The sequence below is a fragment of the Triticum dicoccoides genome, chromosome 1A (assembly GCF_002162155.2).
Source record: "Triticum dicoccoides isolate Atlit2015 ecotype Zavitan chromosome 1A, WEW_v2.0, whole genome shotgun sequence".
In the NCBI taxonomy this organism is placed as follows: domain Eukaryota; kingdom Viridiplantae; phylum Streptophyta; class Magnoliopsida; order Poales; family Poaceae; genus Triticum; species Triticum dicoccoides.
The window spans coordinates 174,130,612-174,148,160 of NC_041380.1; the positions used below are offsets into that span (position 1 = coordinate 174,130,612).

The 17,549-nt window shown below is 49.2% G+C and overlaps 1 protein-coding gene across 1 annotated transcript; it reads right to left on the reverse strand.

Annotated features, from left to right (window-relative positions):
- Nucleotides 1-9,056: 9,056 nt before the first annotated feature.
- LOC119368892 (40S ribosomal protein S7-like) lies at nucleotides 9,057-10,932 on the reverse strand. Its single transcript, XM_037634014.1, has 5 exons — nucleotides 10,789-10,932; nucleotides 10,626-10,699; nucleotides 10,397-10,520; nucleotides 9,541-9,723; nucleotides 9,057-9,363 (listed from the first exon to the last, which is right to left on the reverse strand). The coding sequence occupies exons 1-5, from the start codon at nucleotides 10,861-10,863 to the stop codon at nucleotides 9,241-9,243; spliced, it is 579 nt and encodes a 192-aa protein (XP_037489911.1). The 5' UTR covers nucleotides 10,864-10,932; the 3' UTR covers nucleotides 9,057-9,240.
- Nucleotides 10,933-17,549: the final 6,617 nt, after the last annotated feature.

Here is a 17,549-nt window from a genome sequence, read left to right on the forward strand (position 1 = left end):
GGGGATAGCTAATCATGTCGAAGACTACGCTTCTGGCAGCCTCCGTCTTGCAGCATGTAGAAGAGAGTAGATTGAAGTCCTCCAAGTAGCATCTCCAAGTAGCATCTCCATGTAGCATCTCCAGTAGCATCGTATAGCATAATCCTACCCGGCGATCCTCCCCTCGTCGCCCTGTGGAAAAGCGATCACCGGGTTGTCTGTGGAACTTGGAAGGGTGTGTTTTATTAAGTATCCGGTTCTAGTTGTCATAAGGTCAAGGTGCAACTCCAAGTCGTCCTGTTACCGAAGATCACGGCTATTCGAATAGATTAACTTCCCTGCAGGGGTGCACCAACTTACCCAACACGCTTGATCCCATTTGGTCGGACACACTTTCCCGGGTCATGCCCGGCCGCGAAAGATCAACACGTCGCAGCCCCACCTAGGCTCAACAGAGAGGCCAGCACGCCGGTCTAAACCTAAGCGCACAGGGGTCTGGGCCCATCGCCCATAGCACACCTGCACGTTGCGTACGCGGCCAAAAGCAGAACTAGCCCCCTTAATACAAGAGCAGGCTTACGTTCCAATCCGGCGCGCGCCACTCAGTCGCTGGCGTCACGAAGTGCTTCGGCTGATACCACGACGTCGGGATACCCATAACTACTCCCGCGTAGATGGTTAGTGCGTATAGGCTCGTAGCCAACTCAGATCAAATACCAAGATCTCGTTAAGCGTGTTAAGTATTCGCGAACGCCGAACAGGGCCAGGCCCACCTCTCTCCTAGGTGGTCTCGACCTGCCCTGTCGCTCCGCCACAAAGATCCACTCGCGGGTGCTCCACCAGCCGACCCGACTTTAGTCTCCACATGTATCATGTATAAAGTATATAGTATATACCCATGATCACCCCCCGAGTGATCACGGCCCGATAGTATAGCACGGCTGACGGACAAGAATGTAGGGCCACAGATGAATATACTAGCATCCTATACTAAGCATATAGGATTGCAGGTAAAGGTAACAACAGTAGTATCAAGGACAGGCTATGCATCAGGATAGGTATAACAGAAAGCAGTAACATGCTACACTACTCTAATGCAAGCAGTATAGAGGAGAATAGGCGATATCTGGTGATCAGGGGGGGGGCTTGCCTGGTTGCTCTGGCAAGAGAGAGGGGTCGTCGGTGATGTAGTTGATCACAGCGGCATCGGCGGCAGTCTCAGAGTCTACCTGAGAGAAGAGGGGGGAAGAAACAGTAAATACATAGCAAGCAAGAGCATAACAGGACAACAAACAGTGCTAGACGTGTTCTAATGCGATGCTACACGTTACCGGCGAAGGGGGATAACATCCGGGAATGTTTCCCCGGGTTTAGCATTTTCGGACAGACGAATCAGAGGGGAAAAGTTCCATGTTCGCTGTGCTAGGAGTGTGTGGCGGACGAACGAAGGGTGTAGCCGGATTCATCTCGTCGTTCTGAGCAACTTTCATGTACAAAGTTTTTCCATCCGAGCTACGGTTTATTTTATATTAATTTTAAAAGATTTAATCATTTTTAGAATTTATTTAATTACTCTAAATCAACATTATCCAGAATAGTGTATGATGATGGCATCATGACGTCAGCATGACGTCAGCAGTCAACAGGGCGTTGACTGGGTCAAACTGACGTGTGGGGGCCGCATGTCATTGACTGAACAGGCTAATCAGAGTTTAATTAAGTTAACTAGTGATTAGATTAATTTAATCAGGATTAATTAAGTTAATTAATTCTTTAATTAATCAGTTAATATTTTAATTATTATTATTTATTTATTATTTCCTTTTTTTAATAAAGTGCTGGGGCGTGGGCCCTGTGTCATTGGGCCAAAGGGGCCACAGCGGTTCGGGCTAACGGGTGCTGGGTGGAGATGGGTGCAATGGGTGTCCAGCACCCGTTCGTTCGAGTGCACGCCAGTGCGGGCGGACCCGGCAGGGGGGGCGGTGCAGGGGGAGGCCGGTGGCCACGGCGCCGGCCAGGCGGCCGGGGCGGCGAGGAAGCAGCACAGGCGAGGCCACGGCGACCTGGGGAGGTAGCGGCACGGCGGGTGCGGTGGGTAGAGGAGGCAGCAGCAGCCGTGGAGCAGGGGCACGGGGCGTGGGATGGTCGAGGGAGCGGGGCGAGGAGGCCGTGAACAGGAGCGGGCAGAGCACCGTCTCGGGCGCGGGCGTCCGGCAGCGATGGCCGTGGGCGCGGGTGGGCGCGCACGGGCGCGTGCAGGGGGTGCCGGTCCAGTCGCGGCGCAGGGAGAAGGTCGCGGTCGTGAGCGCGCGGTATGGGGTCATCCGGAGCGCGTGGTGAGCGCGTGCGGCAGGAGGAAGAGCAGCAAGACCGGGGCACGCGGTGCGTGGCACCGTGGTTCGAGCACGCGCGCGGGAGGAGGAGAGGACGGTGCCTCACCGACGTTGCAGAGACGAGGGTCGGCGAGGCTCGGTGGAGCCTTTGGGGAGGAGGACGGGGACGCGGCGACGCAGGGGAGGAGCGGCGATGGCGTCCGGCGTGGTCGTCCCGGTCGGTGGCGATGGTCGGTCCGGCTCAGGGCGGCGACGGTGGGGCAGCGCAGGCGAGGCGGCGCCTGGCGTGGGCGATGACGAGGGGTCGGGGACGCGTCCAGATCGGGGAGAGGGGGCGGTGAGGGTTGGTGGGTGGATCAGGCGCGGGGATCTCTTCCCCAGGCACGATGCGTGCGTGCGGCGCGAGGTGGAGGGGAACGAGCGGAGCAAGCGGGGTGGGGCGAGTGGGGGTCTCGTCCCAGATCCAGATTGGATCGGGAGGGGGGGAACGGCATGGGGGGGAGTGCGGGTGGTTGGGTTAGGGTTTCCTAGGGTGGGGGATATGGGAGGCCGGTTGGGCCACGGAGGAGTTGGGCCGGATGGCCCAGTTGGCCTGGGGCTTTCCATTTTTTTAAACCTTATTTTCTTTTATAGTTTCTGTTTATTTGTTTTTTTTTATTTCACATTTTAGTAAAATACTACAGTGGCAAGAAAATAGAGGTTGCAAGCTAAGCCACAGCCACAAACCACTTAGCATCGAAGCAAAATAGTTTTGAAATTGTTTAACATTTTGAAAGCATTTAAATAATTATTATTGTTACTATTTTATTCATTTTAGAGTGTTTAAACATTTTATAAAGGTGTGCTTTCTCCACCATAATTACCTATGCAATATTTGGTTCACTCCGAACATTTTAGTTTTAATATTCGAAAACTTTTATTCTTTGGTTGATTTTGAATTTGAATTTGAATCAGTTACGAACTAACACGAGATTAGGAACAGTAATCGAGGTGACGTGGCATCATTAGCAGAGGATCATTGTAGCTTAATTACCCGGGCGTCACAATAAACTTCTATAATAGATCTGAGCAGTTCACTAGTTCTAATATAATTTTTATTATATTTGAGATGTTTTATACTCCGATGAACTTTTATAATAGATCTGAGCAGTTCTCACTGGTCACTGGAACGAACATAGACATGACTAGTAAGAGCATCACTAGCCCTCCTGTGCATATTAACTCCCAAAATCATCTTTCAAACATAACTCCTAAAATGTTCTAGTCATCCCCTTGATGCTTAGAGCATCTACAACCGGGCGCCCTAAACAAACACCCGGATGGACGGCCCGGTCACCGACTGGTCATAAAAATGCGACCCAGACGGGTCCTTAAACGGGCCTCAAACGTCCGGGTTGACCGGCACCTCTCATATCCATCCCAAATATGAGGCGGATATGAGGGCGCCCGAGCGCGCCCGGCCACTTCCGCCATGTCGGACTCACGATGGGGTTCCAGATGGAATCGCCCAAAAACCCGGCGGTTCGATGGACGTCTCCTCTGAGGGGGTGTGCATGTCGTGTGGCGCCGCTCCAGCTCGCCGCCTGAGGCCAAATCCAGCTATTTAAGCCGGCCGTCGTCCCCCAACAGCAACCACATCCACCTCCTCCCTCTTTGCGCTGCCAGCCCGAGCCCATCCACCACCTCTCTCCCGCTCCGCGCTCTTCCCACGCCCTCCGGCTTCGTCATGGTTCGGCAAAAGAATGTCACGTATGTTATGCTCACGTCGGAGCGCTGGTTCTAGATTGACCAGGAGATTCGTGCGAGGCATGCAGCACGCATCGTGACCGACTTGCCTCCAGACTCGCCGAAGCAGGAGGAGCAGCTGGAGGCGGAGGAGGAAGAGGACCAGCAGCTGGCTCCGATGGAGGTGGCGAATTTGTAGGAGGCGAAGCAACCGGAGGAGTAGTTGGCGCCGGCTCCGGCTCTGGGCTTCAACATGAAGGACGAGGCAGAGTTCACGGTCGCCCGAGCGGCCGAGATGGCGGAGCAGCAGGCCATCCTGGAGTCTATCCAGAATGAGGCCTATGTGGAGGCCAACCGGCAGTTCATCCGGCAGGAACAGGTGGCGACCGACGCGTTCTTCGACGAGGTCGAAGCGGAGATGGATGCGGAGCCCGACGTGGAGGAGTCGCATGAGCCGGAGTTGCGGCTACCGCCCACCTAGCCGAAGCCGGGCACGGAGATATTGAACAACTTCGACCAGGATTAGGATAGTATAGATTATTTGACCGGACACGTTCACAGACATTTGAAGGGTCAGATTTGCTTTACGCAGTTGTAGATGCTCTTAAATCCTTAAATCCCTAGAGACAGTCCCGGCCAGAAAAGCCTCTTTCCTCTCCTTTCCCCTTCCATCTCTTAATCCACCACCTGTTTGATGAGATCCTCCACACCCGGCACAACGCCTCCTCCATCACGACCTAGAGCTGGGGTCCTAACCTAGCGTCGTCGCCTGAGCTCCGCCAGCGTTGCACGTGTTCTACCCAACGCCTACCTCGTCGTCCAGCACCGCAGTACAGGTGCCCACCTCGCTCAGTGTTGCAGGCTGGCTCCGGTTGCTGTTTCGGACACGACCGGGATCAATGGCGGGGACACAGCCCAGGGAGCAGCTGCAGTGCTTTCGTGCATCCCCAACACCACTGGTTGCTGGGGCGGCAGCACGGGGTAGAAAGTGGTGGACACAATGGAGGTCAGAGGCAACCACCAGACCAAGAGGTATCCGTTCCCCTACAAGCTTTCCAGGTTTGAGGTTGGGACATTTCAAGGGTTCATCAGTTCATCAACCCCTACAATTTCAGGGGCCTGAATTTTCAAGGAGACTAAGGGCCTGTTCTGAAACACGCTAGCTTCAGCAAAACTTCTCGTATCCAGCTTCTGCCCCGACTTCTCGCTTTAGGTGGAGCTACGCAAACCGTTCTGGAGGCGAGGCAACTTCTCCTAGTGCCTGCGTGAGTTGGCAGCCTAGTTGGGGCGTTGAAGCCCACCTTCTTGCCACCTTGGGCCGGCTAGAAGCAGCCCATTTCGGGCTAAATTGCACACAGGCTAATAAAAAGGATATAAACGAGTTGGGCCTGCTTCCTGGGGTGAATGGCTGGCCTTTTTTCACACTAGATAATTTGTGTGATTTCTCCAGAGGTGTACAGAGAGGTAGAAGTGTACATAGAGCTGGGCCTGCAGCCGCCATGTATTTTTGAACTGTACATGGCTTATTTTGTAATGTATTTTTTGAACTAAGAGGTGTACAGAGAGCTACACACAGCCGGCATGAAGTTTCATTTGCATATAAGTTTGCAAATCAAAATGGTGTCACATCTAAAGACATGAACATGATTACTTCACCAACTCAGATCAATGGCGGTAGCTAGTTCATGTCTAAACAAATCCATGTTAGGACCACTTTCCGCCGGTGTTGAAGAATCCGATGCATTTGGAGGAATAACATACTTCTTGTATCTCAATAACATACTTCTTGTATCTCTCTGGAATAGTTGGGACATAATCTGGATCCCTCTGACACCGAAGAAAGTGGATATCCTCTTTGTCATGGAGGTGGACATAGTTGTGTAGTGTCATGGTAGCCGCAATTATCATCTTTTGTGTTTGAATCGAATAGTTTGGCATCTTGAGCAAGATTTTCCATTTCATCTTCCACACACCAAAGGTTCTCTCTATGGTATTGCGCTTGGAGGAGCGGATACGGTTGAACTTCTCTACAGGAGTAGTTGGGGGTGCACCTCGTTGAAAGTCGGGGACGTGATAGCGTTCACCTTTGTATGGTGCTAGATAGCCATCCCTATTAGGATAGCCGGCGTCTACAAGGTAATACTTGCCTATAGAAATGGACAACAAACATGATTGTGAGTTGAAGGACATGTTATATAAATTGCAACAACAAGAAATACTTACCCTTGGGAGGATGTGGGAATGTGGCCTTGTCATTTTCAATTGCATGAAATAGCACACTTGTATCATGCATAGAACCTGGTTATCCAATTGAAGCATAGGTGGAATGCATATCAAAGTCACATACTGCCATCACATTCTGTGTTGTTGCACCGGTTCTTCCAATGTACCCTTATTTTTGAAGGTCCTTCCGGAATAGAAGCCCTAATATGTGTTCCATCTATTGCACCAATGAAATCTTTGAGATGAGGATAAGCCCTTTTGTCACGCTTAATCCTATCATGGACGATGTGAAAATTTGGGTCTTGAGGCCTAATGTTGTGAGATGACATCTTGACCACACATTGTAGAACCTCATGGAACTTACGGTGAACTGTATCTGCTCCATGTTTGAAACGGTTTTGGGTTCTCCTGTTTGATTCACAACCGCCCAAGGTCCACAAGTACATAGCAAGAGACTCATAAGTGGTAACAAAACATGTTTCTTTGAGGCCATACTCCGCCACCAACTTGTCATGAAGATCAAAGAACACATTTGCATTCATTCTCAACATTGTGTACGTCTCTTCGGGTGTGCCAATAGTCTCTCGCAACCATTCAAAACCACTCAACCTAGATGTCCTAGGGTCGGCCTTCATGACCCAACTTTTGCAATACTTCCCAATTATTGATGACATAGCCGAATAAAGCATGGCCATATCATGTTGATATTGGAGAACCATAACTTTCTTTCTTTCATAATTTGTGTCATCGTCACTTTCACTATCTGATGACATCTGCAAATAAACAACCGTCAACATATGAAACACAAGTTAGAACCAATTGGATCAAGAACATATACATAATACATACATAAATAGCAAACACTAGGTCTAACAACATAAACATAGAGCTGGTTCACAATGCATTCATAAATAGCAAATGGTTCCAAAAAATGCATTAGTAAATAGCAAACAATAGGTTAAACAACATAAAAGATGTTTCAACAACATAAAAGATGGTTCAACATAAAAGATGAAATGGTATCAAGCACTAGGTTCAGCATAAAACATGGCCATCACACATAGATGGTAGGCATGTAAACTAGTTCCCATACTTCAAGTCATACTTCCTACGCAACCAACTCTTTCGAGACTCAAGAGGAATGTAAAGAAACATCTCCCTTTGTGCCCTCTTCATAAACAACTCGCTAGCCATGAAGAACTCATCGGTACCTATTGTTGCACCACAAGCAATGACTTCATCCATGACCGAGGTGACACAGTTTGCCTTATCTTGCTTCACGAAAGACTGGAATGATGAGTGAGAAGCCTCAGCAATGTCACCAATTCTTGTAACTTGCTCACACATCACTTGTGCGGTCTTTGGTTTCTTGTTCTTCTCCGGAATGAGGATCCCAAGCCTCACTTTAGATGAAGTAGGTGTTGCCTGAGATGTTTGTTCTTCAGTATCATCCAAATCAAGATCTTCGATCTCATCAACATTGATGGCGGCTTTCACCGCCGCACTAGAGGGGGGAGGTATGCCGGAAGAGGGATTCCAATGGTCACCGCCGCACTCTCGAGGTACTGCTATATTTCCGGCATTCACTTGCTCAGCAAACAACTCGCACATAATCTGAGTGTTTTCAACGCTCCATTCAGCAGCCCCAGCCATACTTGAAACTTCTCTAAAAAATGCATGTCACTTTGATAAATACAAAAATTATACTTTTCTACACAGCCAAGGGCATGTAATATCTGAACTAGCAGTACATTTGCACGCATACACCACTAGACTCATGATAATAAATTGCAAACATATAGCAGTACATTTTCTGCATAGCCAAAATTGTATTTCACTTTTCTGAAAATTGTAACACATTACCACTCATGGCAGTACCCACATAGAAATATGCATTAACTTATGCACACATATACTTCAGAGTAGTAGTACATTTTCTGCATACCCAAAACTGTATTTCACTTTTCTGAATGATGCAACAGGTTAGCACTCATGGCAGTACCCTCATAGCAATATGCATTAAAGCTTATGATTCCAGAATTGCACATATATTCCAGATTTGCACAACAAACAATAGGTTCTACTGTAGGAATTTGCACACAACAAATACAACTCTGAAAATAAACTGCACAGATGTACAGAACAGAGGACATGCGAGGACACCAATCCATAGGGAAGAAGAGAAGGGGACGAGCTCACCTTGCAGTTTATGCTTGGAGGTGCGGTAGTCCTCGTGCCACTCCTGGCTTGGGAGCGTCGCTTGGGCGTCAATGGCGTTAGGGCCGGCTCCTCCGAGCCATGGGGTTGCAGCTCCTTGCACCAGGCGCGACGGACGGCGAAGACGGTGGGATCCGGCGGGAAATAGACCGGGGCGGCCGGTTCTGTAGTTGAGTCAACGATTTGGCCGGCGACGGGGGCTGCCGGGCGTGGCGGCGGCGGTAGGGCTACAGAGAAGCGAGGGGAAGGGAGTTGTGTGCGACCAGGTTGACCTGCGGGATCGAGCGAGGGGGCGTTGAGCGAAACGTTTTTCTTGGCGGTGGCAATTCGGCCATAAATAACAAGCAGCTTCAGATTCACGAAAACAGCTTCAGATTCACAAAAACAGGAAGCTGGGAATCTGTCGCTTCGAAAAAATGAACTACAGCCCATCGCAGCTTCCTGAATTTTAGCTTCGTGAAGCTAATCCGTTCGGGCTGGCTTCAGGCAGAAGTTTTTAGAAGTATGGAGTGGGAGGAGATCAGAACAGGCCCTAACTCAGTGTTCACTCGTCACGTAAATATAACAAGTGCAACTTAATTTAAAGCTCAAAATTCAACACTTTTCACTCGTTACCATCTCGAACTAGCAAATATTTAGGTTTGGCATCACAGCTATATTTTTGATTTTTCGAATACATGATCCGAGAAACAACGAGCTCAAGCAAGCCGTCGCAAATTCAATACATGAACAAGAGGGCCAATATGCAAATAAATATGGATCTTCAAGCAGTTTCGGCAACCGGGTACTCGTACACAACATCCTTGCCACAAAGCCTGCGGTACACTGCAGTGAAGGTATCCAACTTGTACTCTGTGTTGTTGCGTTCCTTCGGGTCCAAGAAGATCTGCAACAACACCAGTAAAATAAACAGCGCACCAACAAAAAATTGTTTGGATCAACAGCGTCAATGTTGATCAATTCAGAAGAAATTACAAGAGTGAAATAGAGATGTAAAAGTTCAAGCTAATCAAAAATTGTCTAGACAATAATCAGCTATATCAATGCAGTGGTCAAATCTTACCTTAATGATCTTCGAGCCATCTAGGCGATATCTGACACGTTTCCCCACAATCTCAGCTGGGTACACAACATCCTCCAAAAGACCATCATGAACAGCGGTCAAAGTTCTGGTACGAGGGCGAACAACAGCAGAACCCTTCTTGGGTGGCCTCACAATCCGCCTTGTTGCAACAATAACAACATCCTGCATTGAGTCATAGTCAACCACACATTTCAACAAGCACGGAACAAACGGGACAATGGCTAACATTTGCTTCAGCGTAATTGGGGGGGTTTGGCATTTTGCTAGGCGAAAGACATGAAGAAATTTCTCGAACAGAGTATTATTTGGCAATTGCAGGGAAGTGACATGAATACAATAATTACTCTGCAATAACGTTAGACGAACAACCAAATTCGACTTTAAACCAGTAACATTGAATAAAAAGATGACAAACATTGTAAATGGCACCTGACAAAGAAGGAAATAAGAAAAAACTGCCACAGCATTTGAGTAAATACAACTCTTCCAAACGGAAAACACATGCCCATAAGAGTACAGCATCCTAGTTGTAGACTAGGAAGCATAATGGTGAACATTCCACACACAGAGGTATCGCATTGTACTTTTAGCAGCAGAGTGTAGTGCAAAACATAACAGGATTCAGGAGGAGCATACAGGCATGCTCTCTGGTAAAGCAGTATACTGCTATAGCTGTAGGGGAATACCATCTTTGTCTACGAAATCTACAACACATAAGCAATCCTTCGGACTAGCGAACTTACTCCAACTTACTCCTATGTGAAATACTGATTACTGTATATCACACTGTTCTCAAAGGAAAGGAATCTAACAAGGTGAATGGCAATTCACTAACCTTGCCGCTGAACTTCTTCTCGAGCTCCCTGACAAGCCTGACGTGGATCTTCCTGAAGTTCTTGCGGAGCCTGTACGGCACGTGGATGACTACGGCCTTCCTGTTCCCTGTAACATCCATCTGGCTGCAACACGAGGCAGCACAAACCAGAAACCATCACACCTCGCTACCACTTGGACTGCTACTCAACAGAAACGAAAACCAAGGTTAAGACTGGCTGATGACTTACAAGGCGGCGTTGATGTAGAGGTCTTTAACGTCGCTCTTGAGCTCCTGGCTGCCATTCTCCAGGTCGAAGAATGCCTACAAACACGAAACCGCGGTGGTGAAACACGGAGCGCAGAGACCACGCGCAACAGCAGTGACGTGAGACTAGAGGGCTTCTTAGCTACCTGCGCGACGGAGTCCTCGAACTCGGAGGGCTCGAGGCCCTTGTCCTTCTGGATCTTCTTCCTCGCCGTGTACATGGTGCTTTCGCCCTTTCTTCGCGTGAGGGAGGTCGAGGGGTGGCGGCCACGGAGGTAGGGTTTGGAGGCGGCCGCGAGTAGTGGGATACGATTTTATAGGTCTATAAGGAATCCCAAAATGTTTGTGGGCTGGGCCACGCTCGGTACAGAAGGCCTGTGGCACTGGCCCAATTTTGATCTTTATCAAAAACAAAATGGACTGTGTATGTGCTCATGCGCTGCCGCTGATCCAAATATTATTATTTTTAACACAATATATAGGAGGACCATACGGGATAAATTATGATGCAAAACAGGTAGAATAAAAAAAATATGTTTTGTTTATAAAGCATAGATATTTCTGTCATTGCTTAAACAGGCAAAATAGGTATGTGCCCATGATTGATTTGCTTTATTGGAATAACAAAGATAAGAGATTAATTGCTAATTATTTATTTTTGAAGGGTGACAAGTGACGGGAAGGCTAATGACGATGTCAGTGTCGCCAGATGAGGACGGCCCAGGAGTAGCGGCAGGCATGTGAATGACCTTAGATATCATCGTGGAAGTTGCTGACATTGAGCGAGTGGTCAAGGAAGCCAGTATGACCACTGGGGAGGATGTAGCTAACGCTTCATCGAGTACACACCCCTTACAGACGGTGGTCAAGCATATTGTGGTTGTTGATGTTGTGGCAACGACGTCATGCGCGGTCGAGGATGGAGGGAGCACAGTGGACACAACGAGCTTGGAAGAAGGCATGCTGATACCAGTGGGTGGCACGAACTGGAGTTCATCCTTGCGGACCAAGAGAATGGTCGTGTTTTGAGCAAGCACGGAGTTGACGTCGCCTGATGCAGGAGGGGTAAAGGTTGTGGTCGGTGTAGAGATGTTCGTGGTCGTCGCCGCAAACACAGAGGTTGCGACCCAACAGTTGGTGGAGGCGATGTTGCACATAGACGTGCTCGCCAGAGATGAGGACAATGCTGCTAGCGAGGGGACGTGAGCACAAGAGTGTCGGTATGAGGTAGAATTCATTGAAAAAGAAATTGGTGTGGTCTCCTTTATGTTTACCAGCACCATGTACACAACCCACTCTCGGTGTCAATTACTGGATTCGTCAACGCAAACTCCTGCATCACTTTCATCAATGAGTCTCATCCTCCATGGCGATGATATAAGATGTTGGGAGGATAATTCTATTAGGAAAATGGAACATGTATTACTAGGAGGCCAAAGCCACAATATATACATGTACAAGAGAATGCCAAAAGGCTAGAATGTAAAAGGCCAAAGGCCATCATCAATATAACTCTAACACCCCCCCCCCCTCCCCCTCAAACTCATGGTGGATCCACAACACTGAGTTTGGAGAGGTGAAATCTATGTTGCGCTCTAGTTTGGGCCTTCGTGAAGAAATCCTCTAGTTGTAACTCGGAAGGCACATACTGAAGAGCAACAACACGATCATGCACATCAGTGCGCACATAATAAGCATCAACACCAATATGCTTGGTAAGCTCATGCTTCTCAGGGTCTCGCGCAATACTGATGGCACCTGTACTGTCGGATAAGAGAGTGGTGGGTGTAGTAATAGAAACACCAAAATCCTCCAATAACCATCGTAACCAAGTCACCTCCGCCGTCAAAAGAGACATAGCTCTCAACTCGGCCTCTGCACTCGAACGGGAAACTACGGTCTGTTTCTTCGTCTTCCAGGCAATGAGAGAACCACCAAGAAAAACACAGTAAGCAGAAAGTGAACGGCGATCGCAAGGATCACTAGCCCATGTAGCATCTGAATAGGCCTGGAGCTGTAACGAGCTGGTACGGGGAAAAAGAGACGATGAGAAATCGTGCCACGAAGATATCATAGAACACGAAGAAGGTGACTATAGTGAACTGAAGTGGGAGCGGAAACAAACTGACTCAGAATATGGACAGGATAAGAGATATCTGGACGAGTGACAGCAAGATAGACAAGACTTCCAACAAGATGACGGTAACGCGTCGGATCTGACAAGAGCTCACCATCAGAAGCGCGAAGGTTAACATTGAGCTCCATAGGAGTATCAACAGTGCGCTCATCACTAAGAGTCGCACGAGCAAGAAGATGCCGGATATACTTCTCTTGGGAAATAAAGAAACCATTAGAGGTGGTGGATACCTCAATCCCGAGAAAATAACGAAGAGGACCAAGATTAGACATAAGAAACTGCTCACTGAGACGGGCCTTGACAAAGGCAATGTACTCAGAATCGTCGCCAGTGATGATCATGTCATCAACATATAGAAGAAGAAGAGTGCGACCACGAGCAGAAAGATGGACAAATAGCGCTGGATCATGAGCACTGGGCAAAAAACCAGCTGAAGTGACCACAGAGGCAAAACGCTCAAACCAAGCACGGGGGGCTTGCTTAAGGCCATAGAGAGAGCGACAAAGACGACAAACCATGCCATCGGGAACTGAATACCCAGGTGGTGGCTGCATATAAACTTCCTCACGCAACTCACCATTAAGAAAGGCATTCTTAACATCAAGTTGAGACACGGACCAATGGCGAACAGAGGCCACAACAAGAAGGGTGCGAATAGTGGTCATATGGGCCACAGAAGCAAACATCTCATCGTAATCACGACCATGCTCCTGCTGAAAGCCACGAGCCACAAGACGAGCTTTATAATGCTCAAGAGAACCATCAGAGCGAGTCTTAACATTATATACCCACTTACAACTGATGGGACGAACACGGGGAGGAAGAGAAACTAGATCCCATGTGCTGGTGCGCTCAAGGGCAGCAATCTCCTCTGCCATCGCAAACTGCCATTCAGGATGAACAATGGCATCTCGATAAGAAGTCGGCTCAAGAACGGTCGAAAGACCATAGCGAGAAGGAGAATATCGGTCAGGGGGCGGACAAGGCCGAGAACGAATACCATAAGTCGGCTGAGAGGAGGAAGATGACACACCAAAAGTAGAGGGCACATCAGTAGACTCATCCACAACACGTGGACGACGAGTATAATGGAAAGGAAAAGAGGGAAGAGGTGGAATCACTGGAGGTGGAGACGGGGATTGTATCGGTGATGAAGGTGGAGAAGGGGAAGGTATCGGTGATGAAGGTGGAGAAGTGGAAGGTATCGGTGATGAAGGTGGAGAGTCATGCGACGAGGGAAGAGAAGAATCCATAGGAGAATACAGCGTCAGATCTGCAACAGTGGGACGAGGAGTAGGAATATTAGGCACATAGGGAGGTGTATCAGGAAACGTAAGAAAAGATATGTCCTCCATGGAAAAGGCCGAGGAGGATGGACGTGGGTAGAAGGGACGAGACTCATCAAAGGTCACATCCCGGGAAATACGCATCCGACGACCAACCGGATCCCAACAACGATAACCCTTATGCTCATCACTGTATTCGAGAAAGACGCACTCAATAGACTGAGTAGTTAGTTTGGTGCGTTCACGAGGGGCAAGCAAAACATAGCAAACGCAACCAAACAAACGAAGCGCCGAATAATCAAAAGAACGACCAGAAAGACGCTCGAGAGGAATACCACCCTGTAGAGCAGCAGATGGCTGAATGTTGATAACATAGGTGGAAGTAGTAATAGCCTCGGCCCAGAAGTGAGGTGGAAGAGAGGCAGCAATCATCATCGCACGTGCCGTTTCAAGAAGGTGACGATGCTTGCGCTCAGCCACACCATTTTGAGCATGAGCACCAGGGCAAGAGAACTGAGTGAGAGTACCATGCTCAGCAAGGAATCCTCGCAGCGCATGGGAGATATACTCACCGGCTGAATCTGCACGAAAAACACGAATAGGAGTGGAAAACTGGGTATGAACCATGGCAACAAATTTTTTATATATAGATAAGACCTCACTACGAGAAGACATGAAGTAGATCCAAGTGTAGCGAGAAAAATCATCTATAAAGATAATATAGTAGCGATGACCCCCTTTTGAAGCGAAAGGAGCCGGACCCCAAACATCAGAGTGAACAAGATCAAAAGGGCGCTCGGACACAGACTCACTATGAGGATAGGGTAGCTGAATCTGCTTACCAAGCCTGCAACCTAAACAATCCAAAGAAGCGTTACCGGAGAGAGACCCCAAAACACCACGATGAACCAAAGAGGAGAGACGAGAACCACATAAATGGCCAAGATGATGATGCCACTATTGAAAAGAGCTGGTAGATGCAGCAACAGGGGCTGCGAGACTGGCAGCGGTGGCAACTGAGGGAAGACGAAGCCAGTCAAGCTCCCAGAGACCATCAGAGCGTCGAGGGCCAGCACCAAGCAGAGCGCCCGTGCGACGATCCTGAATAGAACAAGAATCAAAGTCGAGAATGACCCTACAACTAGAGTCAACAATCTGACCACCAGATATGAGTTGCATGGTAAGTCGAGGAACGTGAGCGACAAAGGGAACATGAAATGAAGAAGTACTAAGAGTGCCTCGACTAGCTACAGGGAGGGGAGTGTCATCAGCCGTAAGAACACGAACGGGAGACTCGACAGGTCAAACGGATGTCAAAGTGGATGAATCATAAGTCATATGAAAAGATGCTCCAGTATCAAGAATCCATGGGGATGTACCTGAATATGTGGAAGGTGGTTTCTCAGTGCCAGAAGAGTCAGTCACAGAAACTGCAGAACCTGTCGGTGAAGAATCCCAAGCAGCAAGCAAGCACCTTAGCTGCGCAATCTCATGCGCAGACAAGGACACGGTGGAAGATGTCGAGGTAGAGACACCTGCTGACGATGAGCAATCAACGCCGCCCGTGGAAGTCATGTGTAGAGTCGACCGAGAGTAGCGAGTCGACGTAGAGCGGTCACCACCCCGTGCGGAAGCCACGAGAGGAGTCGCTGTAGAGCGGACACCACCGCGCATAGAAGCCGCGAGAGGAGTCGACGTAGAGCGGTCACCACCGCGCGTGGAAGCCTCGAGGCGAGTCGATGTAGAGCGGTAATCACCGCGCGCTAAAGCCGCGAGAGGAGTCGTCGTACAGCGGTCACCGCCGCACGCGGAAGCTGCGAGAGGAGTCGGTGTAGAGCGGTCATCGCCGCGTGCAGAAGCCGCGAGAGGAGTTGGTGTAGAGCGGTCATCTCTGCGCGTGAAAGCCACGAGAGAAGTCGATGTAGAGCAGTCACCGCAATGTGCGGAAGCCGCGAGAGGAGTCGATGTATAGCGACCAACATAGCCGGCTGAAGACGCCGCAGGAGACAATGCCATAGACGGATGTATACCAAGCACCGAGCGACGGCGCATGAGCGAGACAGGATCAATATAGGGAACACCGTTGAAAGTCTGTGGGCAGTGACGGAGATGCAGATCCAACAGAGACATCATAGCAGTATTTTTTTAACAACAGCAGCGGAACTCTGAAGGCAACAGCCGAAAGCCTCCTGGAGTGAACAGCTGAAAGAACACAGGCCTATCAGCCGAGTAGCATGGCGGCCCACCAGCAGCCGAAGCAAGCAGAATAGCACGGCCGTGGATCACGCGAGCCCGACGCAGTCAACGCACACGGGCTGCGGTAGTGTCGCACGAGAACCGGCAGAGATCTTGAGCGGACGCGGACGGCAGCCTGGGCAGGATCCGGTGGCCGGCGGCCGAAACTTGGACGAGAGCCAGCGATCTCCAAGAAGGGCGGCCCACAATCTGGACGCCGACGGTAATCAATAGTGGCCGGTGCGAATCGACTTCTGGCAGCTTGAGCAGAAGAGTTGCTGAAGACGAGATCCGATAGGTGGCGGTCTCGATCGAGGCAAGCAGTGTAATCTCCACGGCCGGCAGCACGAACGGGGCGTGGACGAGCAGATCGGCAGGCGCTGCACAGGCAGAATGAAGCTGGAGCGAGCCGGCTGATGGAGCAGCAGTCAAGTCTGGATTGAATCCGGTAGACAGCGGCTGGATCGATCGAGGCAAGCAGTGTGGCTGGAGATGGGACACAACCACACAGGCAGAGCGAAGAAAAGCAAAACCACGGCCAGCAGGAAAGAGAGAAATGGCGGCGGCTGGACTAGAGATTGGATCAGATGGCGCACGAGTTGCACATCCGAAAAAAACCTTACAGCTCTAATATCATGTTAGGAAAATGGAACATATATTACTAGAAGGCCAAAGCCACAATATATACATGTACAAGAGAATGCCAAAAGGCTAGAATGTAAAAGGCCAAAGGCCATCATCAATATAACTCTAACAAATTCGAGTGTGAATTTGAGGGTTCCTGCTAACATTTGCGAAGAATCTATGACTCTGATACCAAATGTTAGAATCCAGCTATTAATAGGTCCAGTTACAACTGAGCTAGAGATAGAGTGAAAGCTCGTCAACAAAGAATTAACAAGATGAGTGGAGATGAGTACAAGCACACGCACAAGCCTCGGCTATAGTCGTCGTTCCGTTCTAATTCCTCGTATTCATAGTTTTTCTTTGAGACAATTCTATTAGTTTTTTTTTCTTTTTGAGGGGAGGCAATCCTATTAGCCAGATCCTATTCGGCGCCTTTAGCGTCCGATATAGGTCTTTTCACAAACGGGCGCACCCCCCCCCTCCCTTCACTCGCGACAAACGGCCGGCCCATCTCTCCTTTGTCGTTCCGTTCTAATTCCTTCTATTCGTAGTTTTTCTTTGAGACAATTCTATTAGTTTTTTTTTCTTTTTGAGGGGAGGCAATCCTATTAGCCAGATCCTA